This window comes from Olea europaea, unplaced genomic scaffold (genome assembly GCF_002742605.1).
Source record: "Olea europaea var. sylvestris unplaced genomic scaffold, O_europaea_v1 scaffold1249, whole genome shotgun sequence".
Classification (NCBI taxonomy): domain Eukaryota; kingdom Viridiplantae; phylum Streptophyta; class Magnoliopsida; order Lamiales; family Oleaceae; genus Olea; species Olea europaea.
Window position 1 is genome coordinate 83,840 of NW_019229928.1, and position 19,504 is coordinate 103,343.

A 19,504-nucleotide genomic window follows, 5' to 3' on the forward strand; every position below is an offset into this window, starting at 1 on the left:
GCGGTTAAAAAAGAAAGAAAAATTTTAGATTTACTTATAATATTATTTTGTGGAAGATTGTGTGGTTAAAAATATGAGAGAAAAAAATAAAATGTAATGGAATGAAAATTAATAGGGACCAAACGGGGCTAAAACTTTCACCTCTCACTCTCACTCTCTCTCTCTCTCTCTCTCTCTCTCTCTCAACCTTTTTAACTTTTCTCTTTTTCTTTTACCATTTTCCGATACACTCTTCTCTTCTTCGTTGCTTGAACAAAAGAATAAAGCAGGACTAGGAAATATACATAAAAACAAAAATTCATTAGTAAAAAGAAATCGACTAGCAGTATACAGAAGAAATCAACAATTGAGTTGAACGCACTTTGAGAAAAAAGTGTAGCAACAATTGATTAAATTGAACATTTGAACTATAAAGCAGGCATTTTAAATGAAAACATGAAAGATACTAATTTTTGCTTTGATCACTAAAGAAGGATTATCTCCACAAGTTGCCAGCAAATCTGAGGCCACACTCCATTGGAATATGAACTAAACCATTTTAAGTACAGAGCTGGGATTTCTATTGATGTATGAACAATGATTCTTTAAGACTTCAAATCCAAAAAAAAATCATGAGATCAAGTCAAGAAATCAACAAAAAGGGACTCCTAGGCGAACTGAAGAGAGAAAACTGATAAAGATTTCATTTTACAGAAATTTTGCGGTCCAACCTCTCATTTTGGGGTTCAAAGCTCCAGGTTCAGCGGTTGTCTTGCTGTTGTTCTTTATCCAAAACGTGAGTACGGAAGATGCAGCAGCAAACATGACCCTACAAGGTGCCCATTTTAGGCAAGAGGCGACGCCTATGTAGCTATCCCAGGACGCCACCTACAAATGGGTAAGAGAATTTGTTCAGAGACACGAATATCTTCCAAATCCCAAGCAACAACAATTAATGTGGAAACAATTCTATAAACATCATGGTTTTCCAACCAGCCTACCATGCACATGTTTGGCTAAGCTTAGAAAAATGTCAAATTTAATTTTTAAAGAACTCTTTAATTCCCAAACGTTTTTGGATATGTTACTTTTTGCTTTATAAAAATTACTAACTACCAAAGTAAATCATACCCCAATGTCAAAATAAGAAACTTGGCTTTCAGCTAAATCGAAAGACATGGAGCATTACAAATTTACAGATGAAGTAGAAGGGCCCACAACTGCTGTCACAGGAAGTTTAACAGGCTTAGAAAATTGTCTTTGTAGACAGAACTTGAGCAATATCACAAAAGCTTCCATCTTCATTCTTCAAATGGTTTGATTAGATCATATTGGACACGGACAGGAAGATTACGTTGTCTAGCATATCGATTCTCCACACAGGCAGATTTCCATCCCCAGAACCTGGAACCGAATCAAGAATCAATTTCAATTACAATGTCATAAACAAATACCAGCAGAATTGAGTGCCACGAGGCTGAAAAAATCCCTGGAAATCTAAGACCTAAGTGGCAGGTGTCGATTTTATATTTTGGAGATGTTGCTGTAATTATGGCTTGATGTTTGAGAACATAACTTGCCTCACCTTTCCTAAGGATGTAGTCCACAACTATTGTCATTACAAATATCTAATAGCATACTATCATCATACAACTACCAAAATAATATTACCACTAATGTCTTACCTCTAATATTATTAATGACAAGGGAAAAGAAGTGGTACCAGAAACCAAATATTGGCCATCAGGTGTAAATGTTGCCTCTATTGTTGTATCTGGTGACGGATCCACCCTAAACCCACATTTCTGCAACAGAAAAAGTTGAACTTTTTAAACTAGCATATATTGCCACAACAATGAAACACCCATTACAGAAGCTACGTTTTCAACGGCCAAGTGTATTGTACAAGATCTTATGCAACGTGATGGAAAAGTTCAACAAGACAGTCAGGCTAACCTTCTCTCATGCATGTGATATGTAGTTTTCAGCAACCTGAGTTTTATACAAAGTCATTAAAGGTAAATTCCTCCAGGGAAAAGATGTGGGTTCAACGAGGTTGCACAGGGTCTTATGGCTAGCTAACGGTCTTACTTTGATGTCATAAACTCACACCGAATAGTCGTCACTAGCTGTTACTAATAAATAAGCTGTCCTATGAAAATCAGCGGAATTAATTTTTCCACCCTGAACAAGAGATGGATAAAATCTAGAGCTAAACAAACGTTCCAAATCCTGATCATCCAGTGTACTTCAATTTCAACATAACATACAACTGAAATTTATTCCAACAGCGTCCTACCAAATTAAACATACACACGCTTACACGTAATACACTCACTCCCAGTTTGTCGCGAAACAAATTTGCAAATTAATACAAAACTTTCAAGTTAATAATCACAACTTTAGCATAATGGAAAAATTCAGGAAACAGAAAGTCGAAAGCAGAGGACTAACAAAATCCGAGAAGACGGTTCCAATTGATCTGCTGCGAACTACATCGTTGTTGAGTTCTGAAAGTGAAGTCATCTCAATCCAAGATCAATTCTTGAGAAGAAAGAACACGAATTGAATTAAGATTCCTAATGGGCAATCACAAAAGTATTCCTGAATTATAAATATCACTGTGCCAATAGGAATTTTATTAGGGGTTTATGTGTTTAAGGTTCAACGGATTTGCTTTTGGTTATTCTATACGTCCAATCAAATAATTTCTAAGAGAATGTAAATAATCTGATTATTAGTAAATAACAATTATACATCTGCAACCCAATTATTATTACCATTGTATCCTTAATTCTGACTCTAGTTCTCAATAAGATACACACAAGTCTATTAACTTCTCCATTCTTCTCTCCTTTTCTCTGTATTTTAATACACGTTATCAACCTGAAATTTTTTAGGTAAAAACGCGAATTAAATTACTCTATTTCTTTACGTGTTCATTTTTCTATATGTGTTTATGTAAAAAAATCAACAGCTTTTCCTCGATATTTGTTCTTTTGGAATCAATAGTTTCTTCTGCATACAATATTTTCATTATATCAATCAATTGCATGATGTCCATGATGTCCAATCAATTGCACGTATTTAATAATTACGTACTTTTACGTTTTCGTTTGGTGTGCATATATGAATGAACCATTAGTTAACATCATATATCTGTAAAAATTAATTGTAAATGCACATCTTTTTTTTCTTGTTTATCGTTCGATTTCGTATTCTTATTTTTTAATACGTAGTATAATTTATGAATTTGGTACTCTTATATCTATCTATTATAAAATATTATTGTTTCTCAAACAGCACACTATTATTTACATATATTCTAGTTGTATTTTACTTATTCTCAAAGAATATAATTAAATACAATCTAACATAAATTATATTTGTATACTTAAAGAGTAAATTCTTATACATTTTATTATTTTAAATAATAATATGTTACTACTCTTGAAAAGCATGATATTATAATTCTCAATATTTCAAAAGAATATTGGTATATTACTCTTAAAAAAGCAATAGCATAATACAACGTACTCCCGAACTAGTATATGTTTCGAAGAATATATCATTTTGAATTAATATTTATTGAAAGAAAGTATATAGTTCAAGTCATGCTAATATTGATTAGTTATCGTGTGATTATACAATGTTTAATCACATCCTTCAAAATTAATTGTATTTTTTACTTGATTATGCAGTCACTCAAATGTCAAATATCACGAAACTTGAGTTTGTTGCACTCAACATATCTGGTAAAAATTATGTCACGAGTCCTCGATGTTAAAAAATTCACCTTGTCTCCAAAGGTTTGGGAGAAATTATAAAAGAAAATCAAGAATTCTTGTAGGATCGAATACCTAACTATGAAGTATCCATAGGTTTGTTGGAAAAAATTGATTGGAAGATTTGACAACTAGAAAACTGTAATCCGTCCTAAAGCCCAATATGAATAAATGCATTTTCGCATGCAAGATTTTAAAACTGTTAATAACTACAATTTTAAAATGTTCAGAATATGTATAAAATTGACTGTGATGAAAAAATCATTGATGAAAATATGTTAAAAAAAAGTTTCCACCTTTCATACCTCTAATGTTCTCCTATACTAACAGAATGGTGAGCAGGGTTTCAAAAAGTAATTATAACTTATATCTTGCAGTTGAACAAAATAATGATCTGCTCATTACGTCCAACTAGTTCTATACCATTGCTTAATGTAAATGGTATTGCATTGCCTGAAGCAAATGCAATATCAAGTCGAGGATGTGGACGCAGACATGAGAAAAATCATAGAGGAAATAATCAACAAAACTATCAGTAACAATTCAACAATTTGAAAATGTATTAAGCAAATGAAAGTAGTATAACCAAAAAATAGCATTAAAAATTGCTTTAGATATAGAATGAAAAAGCATTGGGCACGTACCTCTCGTATGGCAAAACATCTTATAAATCTCTACCAAAAATCAATCAAGATAAAAGGCAAAGTGTTGACAAATTTCACTGATTATAATGATCCAAATGATGTGACTCACTAGGATGTCTTTAATTTTATTGTTGAGCCAAATGAAAATATTGATTATCTAATCAGATAATAAATTCTAAATAAAAATAAACTATTAAGATAATGAAAAATAAACTAATCAATATTATCGAGCACACTACCTTCGATTAAATGATCAATATTGCCATTTAAGTCAACAAAACAATTAGAAACGCCCAAGTGAGTTATACTAATTTTGTCTTTACTTTTTCATTTTCCTTATTGATTTTTGGTAAAAATCCATAAGATATTTTACCGTAGGACAAGTACGTACCTAATATCCTTTCATTTCACATCTAAAGCAACTTTTTATGCTCTTTTTTAGATATGCTACTTTCTTTTACTTTAAGCTTTTGAAATTGTTACCTGGTTGCTAATAGTTTTCGCCTATGTCTGTGGACACATCCATGTCCTTGTCTTGATATTGCATTTTCTTCAAATAATACAATCTCATTTGTTTCAGACAATACAGTACCATTTACTTCAAGTAATGGTATAGAACCAAACTGACATAATCCAAAATTTTTCATCTACTATTCATTATTTTATTAAGCTACAAGCAGGCAAAATATGAGTTCTCAGTACTTTCTAAAACCACACTCATGATATTGCTGTTGTAGGAATACATTCGAAGTATGAAAGATGAAAAAAGTTATCCAACAAAATTTTATTAGTGATTTTTTCTTTGCACAAAGTCAATTTTGGACATTTTCTAAACACTTTAAAATTAGTCACTAACAATTAAAATTTTTCAAGTGAAGATACATCTATTCATAACGGGTTTTTAGAAAGACTACAGTTTTCAGGTGGTCAAATCTTTTCAATAAATTTTTTTCTAAAGAATCTGTGGATCCTTCACAACAACATATTCGATTTTCAATCCATCATGAACATAGTGACGAAGGAAAATAAGTACTTTTACACGATCCTACAAAAATTCTTAATTTTTTTCTTTTATTATCTCTCTCATACCCTTTGAGATAAAGTAAACCTCGGTATCTAAGACTTACGACAGATAATTTTTACCAGATTTATCAAATGAAACAAACTAAAGTTCTTTAATGTTTTTCCATTTGAAAAACTACACAATTAAGCAAAAGAAAATACAATTAATTTCAAAAAATATGAATAAACATTATATAATCACATAATAATTAATTAAGTAATTAATATCAACATGACATGAGCTATATGTGTTCCTTTAGGATAAACATTAATTCAAAATGATATATTCTTCTGAAACGTCCTACTTCGGGAGCATGTAGTATTTTATTATTGTTTGTTCGAGAGTAATATGTAAATATTCTTCTAAAATATTGAAAATAATAATATCACACTTTTCAATACCAATAACATTATTTAGAAAAATAAATTATATAAGAATTTATTCTTTAGGAGTACAACATAATTTACGTTAAATTGTATTTAATTATTTCTCCGGGAGCAAGGAAATCTATCTAGAATATATGTAAATAATAGTAAGCTACTTCATGAGCAATAATATTTTGTAACAGACAAACATAAGAGTAACAAATTCATAAATTATATTGCATATTAAAAAAGAATGCGATAATTACTCAAACGATAAACATGAAGCTAAAAAATAAGACAGATATGCATTCACAATTAATTTATGCAAATATGTATGTTGACTAATAATTCATTCATAAATGCACATCAAACAAAAATGTAAAAATAAACAATGCAATTAATTGGATATTGTGCAATTGATCGGAGCATTGATTGACATCATGGAAATATTGTATACAAAAGCAATTGTCAATTCTCATAGGAACAAATATCGAGGAAAAATTGATTACTTCACATGTATACATAAATATGTATGTAGAATAGACACGTTAAGAAATAGAGTAATTTAATTTGTGCTTTTACATAAAAAATTTCGTGTTGATAACATATTATAAAATAGAGAGAAAAGGAGAGAAGAATAGAAAAGTCAATAGACTTTTATGTATTTTATTAAGAACCGGAGCCCATATTTATGGAGAATAATTAGAGATACAATGATAACAACAAGAGCACAAGTACAATTGTCATTCACTAATAACTAGGCCATTAAATGATCTACCTTAAACTTGCTGTCAAAGTTTGTTAGAAATTTGCATGGGCTCCTAGTAATGTTTAAAAGCAATAATTGCTAGAACCAATAGTTAAAAAATAAAACTTGTCTAGACTTTGCGAGACAAGTATATAATGTATTTCCAGCAAACTCAAAGAATATATCCTCTTCTACTAAATTGCATGGGATGAAAATGCATGAACGGATTTCCCTCTGTTATGAATGCATCCAAGTAAAAATCTCCAAATCAATCTTAGTAAATAATGCGGGTAGAATTACTTATTGGAGCGATCTTGCTCTCCTAATATCAGCAATTAGTGGAAGATAAACCAAGTAAGGCATGAGATCTCACCTCTCTTTGTGACCCGTAAAGTTGCGAAGACACCTATTGTCATACCATAATATTTCTGGCAACAAAATGATCGCGAAGAGAAAAAAATGTCAGAACTTCGATGTCATAGTTCCAAAATCATAAATATAAGGCTAAAGCCACTAAACTCCATAGGAATCCAAATTGTGCCTTGAATAGCACATGACAGAACCCTGGTGGTGAGTAAAACATATCCTATCAGCTCCATGCTTCTTGTGATATGTAGTTTTCAGCAACCTAAGTTTTATACACAGTAATTAGAGGTAAAATCCTCCAGGGAAAAAGAGATGTGGGTTCAACGAGGTTGCTCAGGTTCTTATGTCTAGCTAACTGTCTTTCTTGGCACTTGTGATGTCATAAAGTCGCACCAAATCGTTGTCACAAACTGTTACTAATAAATCAACTGTCCTATGAAAATCAATGGAATTTATATTTCCACGCTGAACAAGAAATTTATATAATCTAGAGTTAAACCAACGTTCCAAATCCTGATCATCTAGAGTACTTTAATTTCAACATAACATTAAACTGATTCATTCCAACACCATTCTACCAAATTACACATACACACGCTTACACATAATACCCACATTCCCAGTTTGTCGCGAAACGAATTTGCAAATTAATACAAAACTTTCAAGTAAATAATCACAACTTTAGCATAAACGAAAAATGCTGGAAACAGAAAATCGAAAACAGAGTACTAACAAAATCGGAGAAGACCGCTCCAATTGACTTGCTGTGAACTACACTGTTGATAGGTTCCGAAAGTGAATTCATCTAAACCCAAGATCAATTCTCGAGAAAGAAACAGAAAGAACGCAAATTGAATTAAGATTCCAAATGGGCAATCAAGAAACAATTAATCGCTATATAATTTGTGAATTATAAATATCACTGTTCTAATAGGAAGCTTAATGAGGAGTTTATGAGTTTAGGGTTCAAGGGATTTGTTTTTCTTTTTCATTTTCTATCCGTCCAAAAATAATAATATAATATCTTCTCTTTTGTTAGCCTCTTATATTATGAATGTAATTACTTTTTTATAAGATTCACAACTTTTCAAATATACAGTTCATCAACTTTTTATAAAATATACGAAGAGCATGTTTAAGCTCCATTTTTCTTAAGAATGCATTTTTGAACTTGTAATTACTATCATTTGATATTTGTTTTGCCAAAATACAATTTTCAGTAATTATATGATGCGGATATTTGTAATAATATCAAAAAAAAAATTTCTCCCTTCATTGTGTGCATCCGTTCTCATTCTATCCCTTTTATTTATTTTCTCTACTCTTGCTCTTGCAAGCTCTCGTCGCTTGTTTATTTTTAATTTTTCTACTTTGCAATTCTAGAGACGATTTTTTTAAAAAAAAATTTTGGGTTTATTGGGATGTTACGAGAGTTTCAAGTAAAAAGACCACAAACAATGAAGCAGTGAGACATGAGCAAAAATGGGGGAAATGGACATTGGGGAGGGTAAATGTTGGACAAACGAATAAGAAGGATTATATAACGACGAATGTAAATTAGATGACATAAAATATTATTGGGGTAAATAAGAAATTAGTCGTAAAAAGGAAACTCTTTAAACAAGTTTCTCTTGTCTTGTAATCCAATTGTTTCCCAATTGCTAGTGAACTGAAAAGAACTGTCTCAAAGAAATTCATATATATTATAAAATTATGGATAATTATTAATGATTATTTAGTCTATAATAATATACACACTTTTTGACTCTATTACTTTTCTTCCAACGTTTTCTTTTCCTCTTAATTTTACAAAATGTTATCAACACTGTTGGTGAAATGTCCAAAAAATCTTGAAATCGAGATCAGTTTATTCACTAAACAAACACCAACCGAGAAGGCTCTAACCCATAACTTCTACACTCCGATTGCCACAAGTTTTCAATTCACAAAGGAGACACTTGGTAGTGATTAAATGCACTCATGACGGAGGAAGAGAATAGAGGTAACAATGGTTGAATTCCAATTCCCTCCAAGACGGAAGCCCTGACCTTTCTCTCTATGCAATTCACTCACACTCACGATTGGAGGTAAGGGAATGGATATAAAGCCAAATCATTTAAGTCACCATATTGGACCAAGACTCAAACAAATTGACCAACACTTCAAAACCAAGGCAATTCATAAAATGGGCCAACATATCACCAATCTAAAACCACAACTTGGGACATCCATGAATGTTGGATCTCGAGCAACATTAACTTAATTAAGGAAAAATTCCAAATCTAATAGATCAAGTATAACTCATTTCAAAACTAAGAAATAAAGTTTAAAACTTAAAAATCATATAATAATTAAAATTTATTTATGAAATAATTAATTAAAATATATTTCATTAATTAAATATATTAAGGTCACAATTGTGTATTATTCGATCACAAATCAAATTAATTGGTCATAAATTATTTCTCTGTCACGAATAAAAATTTTATAGGTCACGAATTATTTTTCGGTCACAAATCAAAAATTTTATAGTCCATAATTTATTTCTCCATCACAAATTAAAATATTTTATAAGCCACAATTTATTTATCGGTCATAAATCAAAAAAAATTATAGGTCACAATTTATTTATTGATCACAAATCACAAATTTTATCAATCATAACTTATTTTATAATAACAAATTATCAAATTAATTGGTCACAAGTTATTCCTCAATCAAAAATTATTGAATTAATGGGTCTCAGCTTTCCAAATTCTAGTTATGATTCCAAATTTAGTCACCATCACATGTTCTTTTAGATCACATATTATTTATTGGTCACAAATTAACCAATTTATTGGTCCCAACAATCAAATAATTGATTATAAACCCTCTTCATCGCCACCGCCACAACACTAACACCACTATCACCAACGCCACTACCACCAACACTGCCACCAACACCAGCAACAAATGCCGCTGCTGCAGACGCCACCAACTGTAGTTGCAATGATGTCGATTGATGTCGCTCCCAGCACTGGACACTACCATCTCGCTTCGTAGTTACTCTTTCTACAAAGCCACAAGAAGAACCACCAATCTTCATCAAATTGAGAAAACCACAACCACTTTTTCTCAAAACCAGAAAATACAAATTAAAACCAAGAAAACCACCAATCTTTCTTCACCACTACCGGCTCCTCATGATTTTTGGTTTTCTCATCAAGGTTTGTTCGATTAGGGATTTAGATTTAAGTTTTTGATAAGCGATCTAAAGGGTCCACGGCGTAGGTGAAGGGCTCATGGAACCACAACAGTGGTCCTGTGCGCGACTGTGCTACATGCAGCAATCCGTCATGCGCGACGGTCATACGAATGGCAACACAACATGCGATTGCCTAAGGGCACATGTCTATAATGGTTCTTCACGCTATGGTGATCTTGCACAGTGTAGTGGTTAATATTCGAAGCGCGACCAATAGTGGTTGTTTTCCAGTGTGGGGGGGGGGGGGGGGGGGGAGAGAAAGAAAGAGGACACAATTTTTTTAATGAGATGGGGGTGTGGATGATGGGATGAATTACTAGTAACATATTTTTTAAATACATATTAAATAATAAACTATAATCTGAATTTTGAAACATGAAACTTAGAATATGATTTATGAAATGTATATTTAAAAACAGGCATATATGTAATTTCCACCTTAATTAAGTTAAGTGACCCAAGTTGTTTTCGAATTGAGTCATCGCTAAGGTTTCGATATAACTTATCCAACATCATTTTAACATCATCTTTTGAATTTATTGGGTATCAAAATCCAACAAGAACAATTCTTTAATTATCATACAAACAAAATAAGTCAATATTTTTCACAGATTTATTCTTCCTAAATAAATTTGTGCATTGTTTTGTATTCCAAAAGAAATAATTCTCAATTATACTAATGATACCACTTAATATTGAAAACCGCATAGATTTTGTATTTGGCCAATAAGTAAAGAGGATGTAGGCAGAGCAAACTTCATGCATAATTACAACCTTGCAATTGCCTTTGGTAACACCCGTAATTGTGCTAATGGAACCAAATTTGACTATTTATTTATTTATTTATTTATCAATAAAGGTAAACGTCTCATGTGCAATTTTCTTAGTTATTCTCCTCGATTATTATTTTGTCAATATATTGATCAATAAGAAGCATATTATTTATTCCTATGTAAGAATATTTCGGAATAATGTAATATTAATTCTCTGGAGAAATAAACATTATGCTCTTATCTTTATATATTTTAAAATATTATTATGTTATTGCTCTTAAATAAGCATAAATTTTATATGAATAGTGTTGGAAAATTATCAACACCGGGGTTTGAAGAGGAAAACAATAAATAGAAATTCAAGAAGATGAAAATGAACAAGAAGATCAAAACCAATATGAAGGCTCAAACATTAAATAATCTTGCTGTCCTCGAAAGATATTTGTCCCATCTCTAGATTATACGAGATGCTTCAAGTGTTTTTACGGCAAACGGTTCGTAGGATTGATCAAGCCTTGTTGCAGAAAAATACTAAAGCATAAATGTTTTTCCACTCGAACTTGAAGAACACAAGAGGGAATTGCTTGAATACGGAAGAAATGAAGATTGATACTTTTTGTGGAATGAAGTATATGTTTTAATATGTTTCTCATATGATTTTTCAATGTTATTGTATTGATCCCTTATCACCTATTTATAGATATCAATTAATAACCCACAAATTGGTGCCAAAACAGGATGAAGAGTTACAAAAATCCCTCCAAAAGCCACCAAAAAACCAATCAAAAAAGGGCCTCCAATGGTCACTTTGTGACTTCCATGCAACTGCATGGTACATATCTTTTAATAGGCCATGCAACCGCATGGCTTATTGGCCCACGTGTTCGCGTGAATCAATGCAATGGCTCCCAATTGTTTTACTTATTCCACACTCGGCTCTTATTGATGTTGAACAATATACAACAATCCTCCACTTGTTCAACACTTAATGAGATCTCATATTCAAAGTATACGATACCCATACATAAGGATTAGATATCTTTCGATTTGAATCCAACCATAGTGTAATTCAAAACAAAGTAAAGTTAGAATCAAAGGTAGCTTGAAACTTTGAACCAGTTATTCCATGTGACAATACCGGTAAGAACACACACACGAGTACCACGTGTTCTCAAGTTCCTCAATTCGCTTAATGCTTTTATGGTCTTGAGCTCATCCTATTCAACAAACTTTTAAAAGAGAAACTCTAACTCTCTATTGAGGCAGCACTACCTAGAAGTTCATCTAGGTGAAATTCTTCCAGTATCTTTGTTACTTTTTAGAGGTACTTGTGTTTTAGCACTGAATTTCATTAAGAGCTTAAAGCGCAATCCTCATTCTAGTAACAACCAACATTACTTTAACTAGGATAAGGTCATCATGGATTTGAATAATGCTGCAACTATTCATATATCGAATGACTTGTTGTTATCCTTTGAACCCGTGGATCACCTTTTGAGTGATGGCAGGTAGGATTGCTGTCGTTGGTGGACCTTTTTAGTTAAGGAGTTTCAATCTCATGCTACTCGAAGTAGATTCCACTGAGTCTCTATTTAGAGATTTAGATTTAGGATCCGCTAAGTCTCTACAGAAATTACTCTATATTTGATAATTTCCTTATGAAGTTCGGTCTAAGACTCTTATGTCTAGACTTTCCATTACATGTAACTTAGTATCTTATTAAATATAGCTAGCCAACAATCAATTCATTTAATAGATACATCTTGCCACCACTAAGAATTCTCTCGTGCTTCTCATTAGCTTTATTTAAAGCTTTACTGATTTCCAAAACACGATTGGATGATTTCTTTCAATCCATTACACTAGTGAATCACTTTAATTTGTAGATTTCATACTTTGGTATTCACTTTTCATCATTGAAATATCATAATGATTTTCAATTTATGAATGTTCTTTAATATTCCATTGGTTTGCAAGCGCCATGACGTACTTTCACCTATTTCATCCACTTTAGACTTAGTGTATATTAACCTTATAATTGTATAGGGATTTTCTTTCTTTTCTCCTTCATAGATATCTTTCTATAATTAAAAGGTTTAGAGAATTATAACATTTATATTAAGTTACCCTACAATTCTCAATTAGGAATTCATATGCAATCTGGAATATTACGTCTTGAATTTCTCATATAAGTTCACTAGCGTTATTGATAACCCCCACATTTAGGGTCATACTCGAACTTCAAGTTCATCAATATGAACTTAGAGTTCATCAATATGTTAACCCCCACATTTAGGATTATACTTGAACTTAGAGTTTATTAACTCTTTCATAGTTCATTCACTTATCATTTTGATAATACCAGTGAAAGTTTAGGTACTTTCCGATAGTGGTCGTTAGGTTACAATTACCTTCAATCCAACTATCTTGATTTTGATCACACAATATGACCAAGGTCATCTCATAGACCTACAATGCTTTTCAAGTATAAACCAACTCAATTGGTTCCACAATTGAAGTCCAAAATGAAGAAGACCAAGTACTACTTTTCCAAACATAAGTGATTTATCACCTTCATGACATTCATAGAATAATATTTCACCTTATTCACATTTGGCCATTACACATTTTATCATACTCACATGCAAATATAATTTTGCATAAATCATCTCACTTAATTTCATAAAATTAATTGAGATTATCATCATAAATCAAAATTAGTATAATTTCCAACCAAATATGAAAATTTAACCAACTAATCTACCATTCATTTTCCATTTTCCAGTAGAAAAAATGATCATGAAAGTTCACATATTTCAAATAGTCATGGAAATTCATACACTTTCAACATATAGTTGGCATTCTTCCAACAATTATGCATCCAATACACCACAATGAAAGTGAAGGAATAGAAACTTATGTTCCAAACATTTATTGTATATATTTGTTCTATCTATATTTGCAATCTTATTATCACAATAAAAATTGTCACGAATTTGGAAAAGACAATCAGCAGGGATGCATTTAATAGAAAAAACAAAATTATTTTTATGCCAAGCATTTTCCAGAATTTCCATTGCCAATCATGCATGCAATAGACATACCAACGAAAGTGTGTGCACTTTCATTTAGACTATAATTAACTTTACTTGTAAATATGCAAATTCTGCCTTGTATTTTAATGGGTCACCGTACTTTTATATATATAAATCAACTTTCATGTTTTTGATTAATTATGGGATAGCCATCCATTCAATAGCAGTACCATTATCCGTCAATTATTGAGTTATATCAATCCATATAAAATTTATCTGATGTTTCCCAACACTTTGCAGTTTCTCCTTTTGACTCGACAATCATTCATAGATGAGGACAAATAACCGCAAGCCACAAGACAAATAAATTCATGCTACATAATTCCAAAGGGTTACACCTTTTCAGAAATGAATAAATTGTCTTTAATAATTTGCATATACATGCAGAGAATTTAATTTGGTAAAAAGGTGTATAGAACATTCAAGTTGTACAAAACCCAATCAAAATTCACAGGTACAAATCACTTATTGGATTAAAAGGTACTAGCAAAGTAATACAGGTAAATAACACAATCGATTTTACAATTGATTTAAATTGCAAAAAAAAAAAAAATGAAAAATCCATCATTTAATTAATCTACCTTGACGGCCACGTGCATTTACATATAATACTACAGAATATTCATCATGATATTGGAACTATTTGACAGGTAATATGTTGTAGTCAACAGATATCGTTCATGTAATATCATGATCTTTATTGCACACAAAAATAAGAGATCTGACGTTAACTGGTTTATGTCATATTTCCATTCCCGTGAATGTATATGAACACGTGTACTGATAATGTGCAAATAAAATTCACAAAACGTACATTTTGTGTTTATGGAAATCAATCATAATTTTGACTTACTGAATTTGGATTTAAGAGGGCACAATGATAACCATTCAAGATTTATTTTCATGATATTCGTCCCGTCAACAAATCCTAACAAGATCTTGAATCATTATCTTGATCGTCGCCAAAGTAGTTTCGTTCTCCATCGCAAAAGTATCATTCGAGATTGTTGAAAAATTATCAACACTGGGGTTTGGAGAAGAAACCAAGAAACGGAAATTCAAGAAAATAAAAATGAGCAAGAAGGTCAAAACCAATATAAAGGCTCAAACACGAAAATAATCTCCTTGAATGATATTTATCCACTCTCTAGATTATACGAGTTGCTTCAAGGGTTTTTACGACAAACAGTTTGTAGGATTGATCAAGTATTGTTGTAGAAAAATATTAAAGCATAAATGGTTTTCCACTCGAACTTGAAGAATGCAAGCGGGAATTGCTTGAATATGGAAGAAAGGAATATTGATCCTTTTTGTGGAATGAAGTATACGTTTTCGTATGTTTCTCATGTGATATTTTAATGTTATTGTATTGGTCCCTTATTACCTATTTATAGATGTCAATCAATACCCAACAAATTGGTGCCAAAACATGATGAAGAGTTGCAAAAAACCCTCCAAAAATCGCCAAAAAACTAACTATAAAAGGGCCTCCAATAGTAACTTTGTGACGTCCATGCGACTGCATGGTACAACACCATGTGGTCGCATGGTTCAAAGACGACACTGCCCCTGTATCTCTGTAATAGGCCATGCCACCGCATGCATGGGTCAATGCAATAGCTCCCAATTGTTTTACTTATTCTACACTCAGTTCTTATTGATGTTGAATAATATACAACAAATAGCATAAAAAAATTGTGTTGATACTCGTGATAGTATTGGAAGACAACCCAACTATAAAAAGATTCAAGAAGAGAATTATTTTGTTATTCCCGAAAAATTCAAAAATTTGTACAAACTGATATTTTAAAAAAAAATATTGGGTTAGTTTCCAAGATTAAAATATTAAATTTTTACAAGTGTAAATATGAATAAATGTGTTAATTACTCCTACAAAAGCACAATTTATATGCTAATAGTCCATTTTTCTAGAAAAATATTTGATTATTTTAAAAGAGTGACTTCGTTCACATTGGTATTTTTAGATAAAACATTATTCTTATAATCTTGAAGAAGCATAATTGTACATAAATTAGTACTTTAATATCTCTAAAGAGTATGACAGATTTCTTGTACAAGCACAATATATGTATCTAAACTTCCTACTGGGATTTTAAATATTCAATTACGTTATGTAAGAGTGAAAAATAGGCATTTTTATTCTTTCACTTACTTTTGTTACCTACAGTACGTCAACCATCTAATTGAATTTATCGCAATTCACTAAAGGAGAAGAAAATAATAATAGAAATAAATATTAGTACATCATTAAGTTGTGTAGATACTATTAAATGCTCTAGAATAATCAATATTTTGGTATGTTGACGAATGAAATTTAACGTTCATGATCATATGTAACTTACTCAAAAAATATAATTATCTCATACAATTATAAATTAAAATATTATTTCATACACTCCAAAGAAGGTCCCCGAAAATTTAAGGTTTTACATATTTGTGCATACCATATAGGCATATGGTATGTATACTAGGTACGCACAAGATGCATACCATGTGCACACTTACCACTAATTTTCATTTTTAGCCAATTTTCTTTATTAATTTTTAGGGTAATTAAATTTAAATTATGGTAAAATATTTTTTAGATTTATAGTAATCAATCACACGAAGATCAGGTGAGTGGAATCAAGTTTTATAAACGAATTTAACAGAATGTTTTTCCACTAAAGTTTTTTATCTTGATATTTTCCCTTAAATCTCTATCTTGTTACTTTTCCATGAATAAGTCTATTGCAAATGAAATTATATCTTTCTTTTCGATAAATGTCTCACGGTGAATGAATAATGAGCTATTGGGCATGCCAACAAATAATCACGATCATGGTCATGTATAATTCTCATATTACAAGTTATTGAAGTGATCCGGATAAATGAAAGAAATTCATGAATGATGAACAATTGTGATTATATGCTCGAAAATGAAGAATCATGATTTTATGTTGAAACTGATAGAAATGGCGTACTTCATGGAAAAAATATATCACATGAACATACTCTCCACTCATTAAATTATTATTCACACATTTCTCTATAAAACCTTTTAGGAAAATGGAGCATCAGTATTTAACGACAAGCATTGAAGGTTGAACCATTCATCCTGGTCACTTTAATTTGAGCCTGATCTATCCAGTTTGGTGCCAAATCTTAGAGCTTTGAAAGGGGACTATTTATTTTCAATTTTACTTAGATTAATTCCATTATTCACTTGATAGATTGCTCATTTTGTATTTGTTAATTATTTATTAAGTAAATTTACCTCTACAGTTGTATTACTTTTTTCTTGACCAATGTTTTGTCTCATTGATTTTTCTTACAAAAGTTATTGATGCAACTTTTATAACGTATCAAAAGGAATGATGTAATTGTTTTCCCTCATTAGATTTTCTTAAGATTTTAACAAGGCATATTATTTGTGTAGTGAAAGTCCATAATTTACAGTATATTTATTATTTACCCTTAATGTAACTTGATGATTTATTCTAGTATAATATATAAATTGTATACGAGACTTAAAAATAGAGAAATAATAAAATATGTTTTTCAACCAACTATCTTAATGACTAAAGTTCAATAGAAATCGATGAATATCTTATATGAATTTGATATTGTTTGGAGACTATAGTAATACAACATAGAATATAATTCACCGGAGTTTGTTTTATAAAATTGTAAAAATTTTCTCATCCGCTTCCTATTTTTATCAACCACTCCAATTCAAATTGTTTTTGGATTAAAAAACATCCCTACCAAAAATTCTCCAATATAATGTAAACTCTATGTATTCCATAAATGACCATACATAGACTTAGGTGACTATTGTTATTGATCGTATGTGAAGCTTCCAATGGAGGCCACATGGAGGCACCACCACGCGCACACATCAAAGAAGAATGAAGGATTTTCTTCTTGGTCGACGCCCCCATCAAAACTCCACTGTTGAAGCGCTCCCATCCCTTAAGCCGAACTCCTTCATGTCCAAGGCTTCCACCTGTCCTCCAGAAACAAAGTGATTGTACTCTTTAGAACATGTCTAAGTGTATCTTTAGGAATGACTGATATGACGTTTCCATTAATAGATGTCAGATATGACCACCTAGGAATGTAGAGCTGCTGACATCTTTTCAAATGTATTTGTCAATGTAATTAATGTGAGAGAAGGTGATGTGACACTTCGGTCAATTAGATTGGACCACGTGGATCTAATCCAATGGTGGCCAGTTCGGCCAAGACATTATAAAGCAACTCTTGTAACATTGTAAGGGATGGAAAAATAGATATTCAAGCATACACTATTATCATCTCTCTTTGGATACTCATTTAAGTCATCTTTTCTATTTTTGATCGCTCTCAACTGTGAATACCCCTTTTTTGTCCACGTATGCAGTCAGTTTCCGAATATTCGATTGGGAATCCATAGAAAGTCCATCAAAATTCTCTTATGTGGACTTCAGCGGAATCTAACACTTGTTGACACGTTTTTTGAGGTCAATATATTGGCACCATCTATGGGAAATGAGACAGTTAACCACAAGAATCGCACGAAGAAAAGTTAGTGATCTTTGTGTGAGAAAAGTCCTTGCCTTTCAGAAAAAGAGAGCATCCTTGAAAAAAGGATTACTAAAAGGAAAGTTGCGTGAGACACCATTCTTGCTTCTTAGAGAAAATGGAGCATTGCCGACTTGTAAAACATTTTAAGAGTAACATAAGCACCAACGACAAATAAACTGCACCTCGAAGAGCCAGGGAACACCTAAAGAAGGGAGACTGTCGCATACTACCTCAACTTTTCGCCATAGATTCCACCAGCCGAATAGGCGAGGTGGAACATGTGGTGGATCACGAGGTGGATCTAGAATAGCTGCCAGTCTCACAAGAAAAGTGGCTACCAAGGTTGAAAATATAAAGCCAACAAAATCTCGTCATGCAAGAATTGCTATAGACTATACAAAATCAAGAGGATATCCAATTTTCCCATATGCAGCCCAAAAGGATGTACCTTTTCAAAGAAATTACTACAACAGTGAGAAAAAAGTCCATATCCAAATGGCAAGGTATCAGCAGTATCATGAGAAAAAAGTCCCTCAATAAATGGAAGTGGGGTAAGATATATCCACCAACTATGCTACGGACCCAACTTATGAGGTCTCTTTTAATTTTCAACCAAATTATGATCCAAAGAGCACACCAAGGAAGAGTGTAAACATTTTCAACAAATTGAGTCCAGGACAACCTAGAAATAGGAGGGTTCAGTAGCCTTCTCTGCTTAGGAATAGGTAGCACGAGAAGACTCAGTTCTAAGTGCAACCTAAATCGATTCATGAAAACAACAACCCTCTACCTAGAAATAGGCATGAGCGAAGAGCAGAAGAGGCAAGAAATCGAGCAGGATCGTCCCAGCCACCTCATGAAGCCCACGTT

At 31.8% G+C, this 19,504-nt stretch overlaps 1 protein-coding gene across 10 annotated transcripts; it reads right to left on the reverse strand.

Moving 5' to 3' along the window:
• Nucleotides 1-441: 441 nt before the first annotated feature.
• LOC111374422 lies at nt 442-7,948 on the reverse strand. Of its 10 annotated transcripts, none has more exons than XM_022997092.1 (6): nt 7,684-7,948; nt 6,958-7,012; nt 2,434-2,489; nt 1,703-1,784; nt 1,169-1,383; nt 442-867 (listed from the first exon to the last, which is right to left on the reverse strand). In XM_022997092.1, exons 1-5 carry the CDS (start codon nt 7,753-7,755, stop codon nt 1,301-1,303), a joined length of 348 nt encoding a protein of 115 aa, XP_022852860.1. In that variant the 5' UTR covers nt 7,756-7,948; the 3' UTR covers nt 442-867; nt 1,169-1,300. The 10 variants fall into 10 exon arrangements, 3 of the variants coding, with proteins under 3 accessions (XP_022852860.1, XP_022852859.1, XP_022852861.1); XM_022997091.1 differs by having other exon boundaries at nt 1,111-1,383; XM_022997093.1 differs by having other exon boundaries at nt 1,111-1,383; nt 1,665-1,784.
• Nucleotides 7,949-19,504: the final 11,556 nt, after the last annotated feature.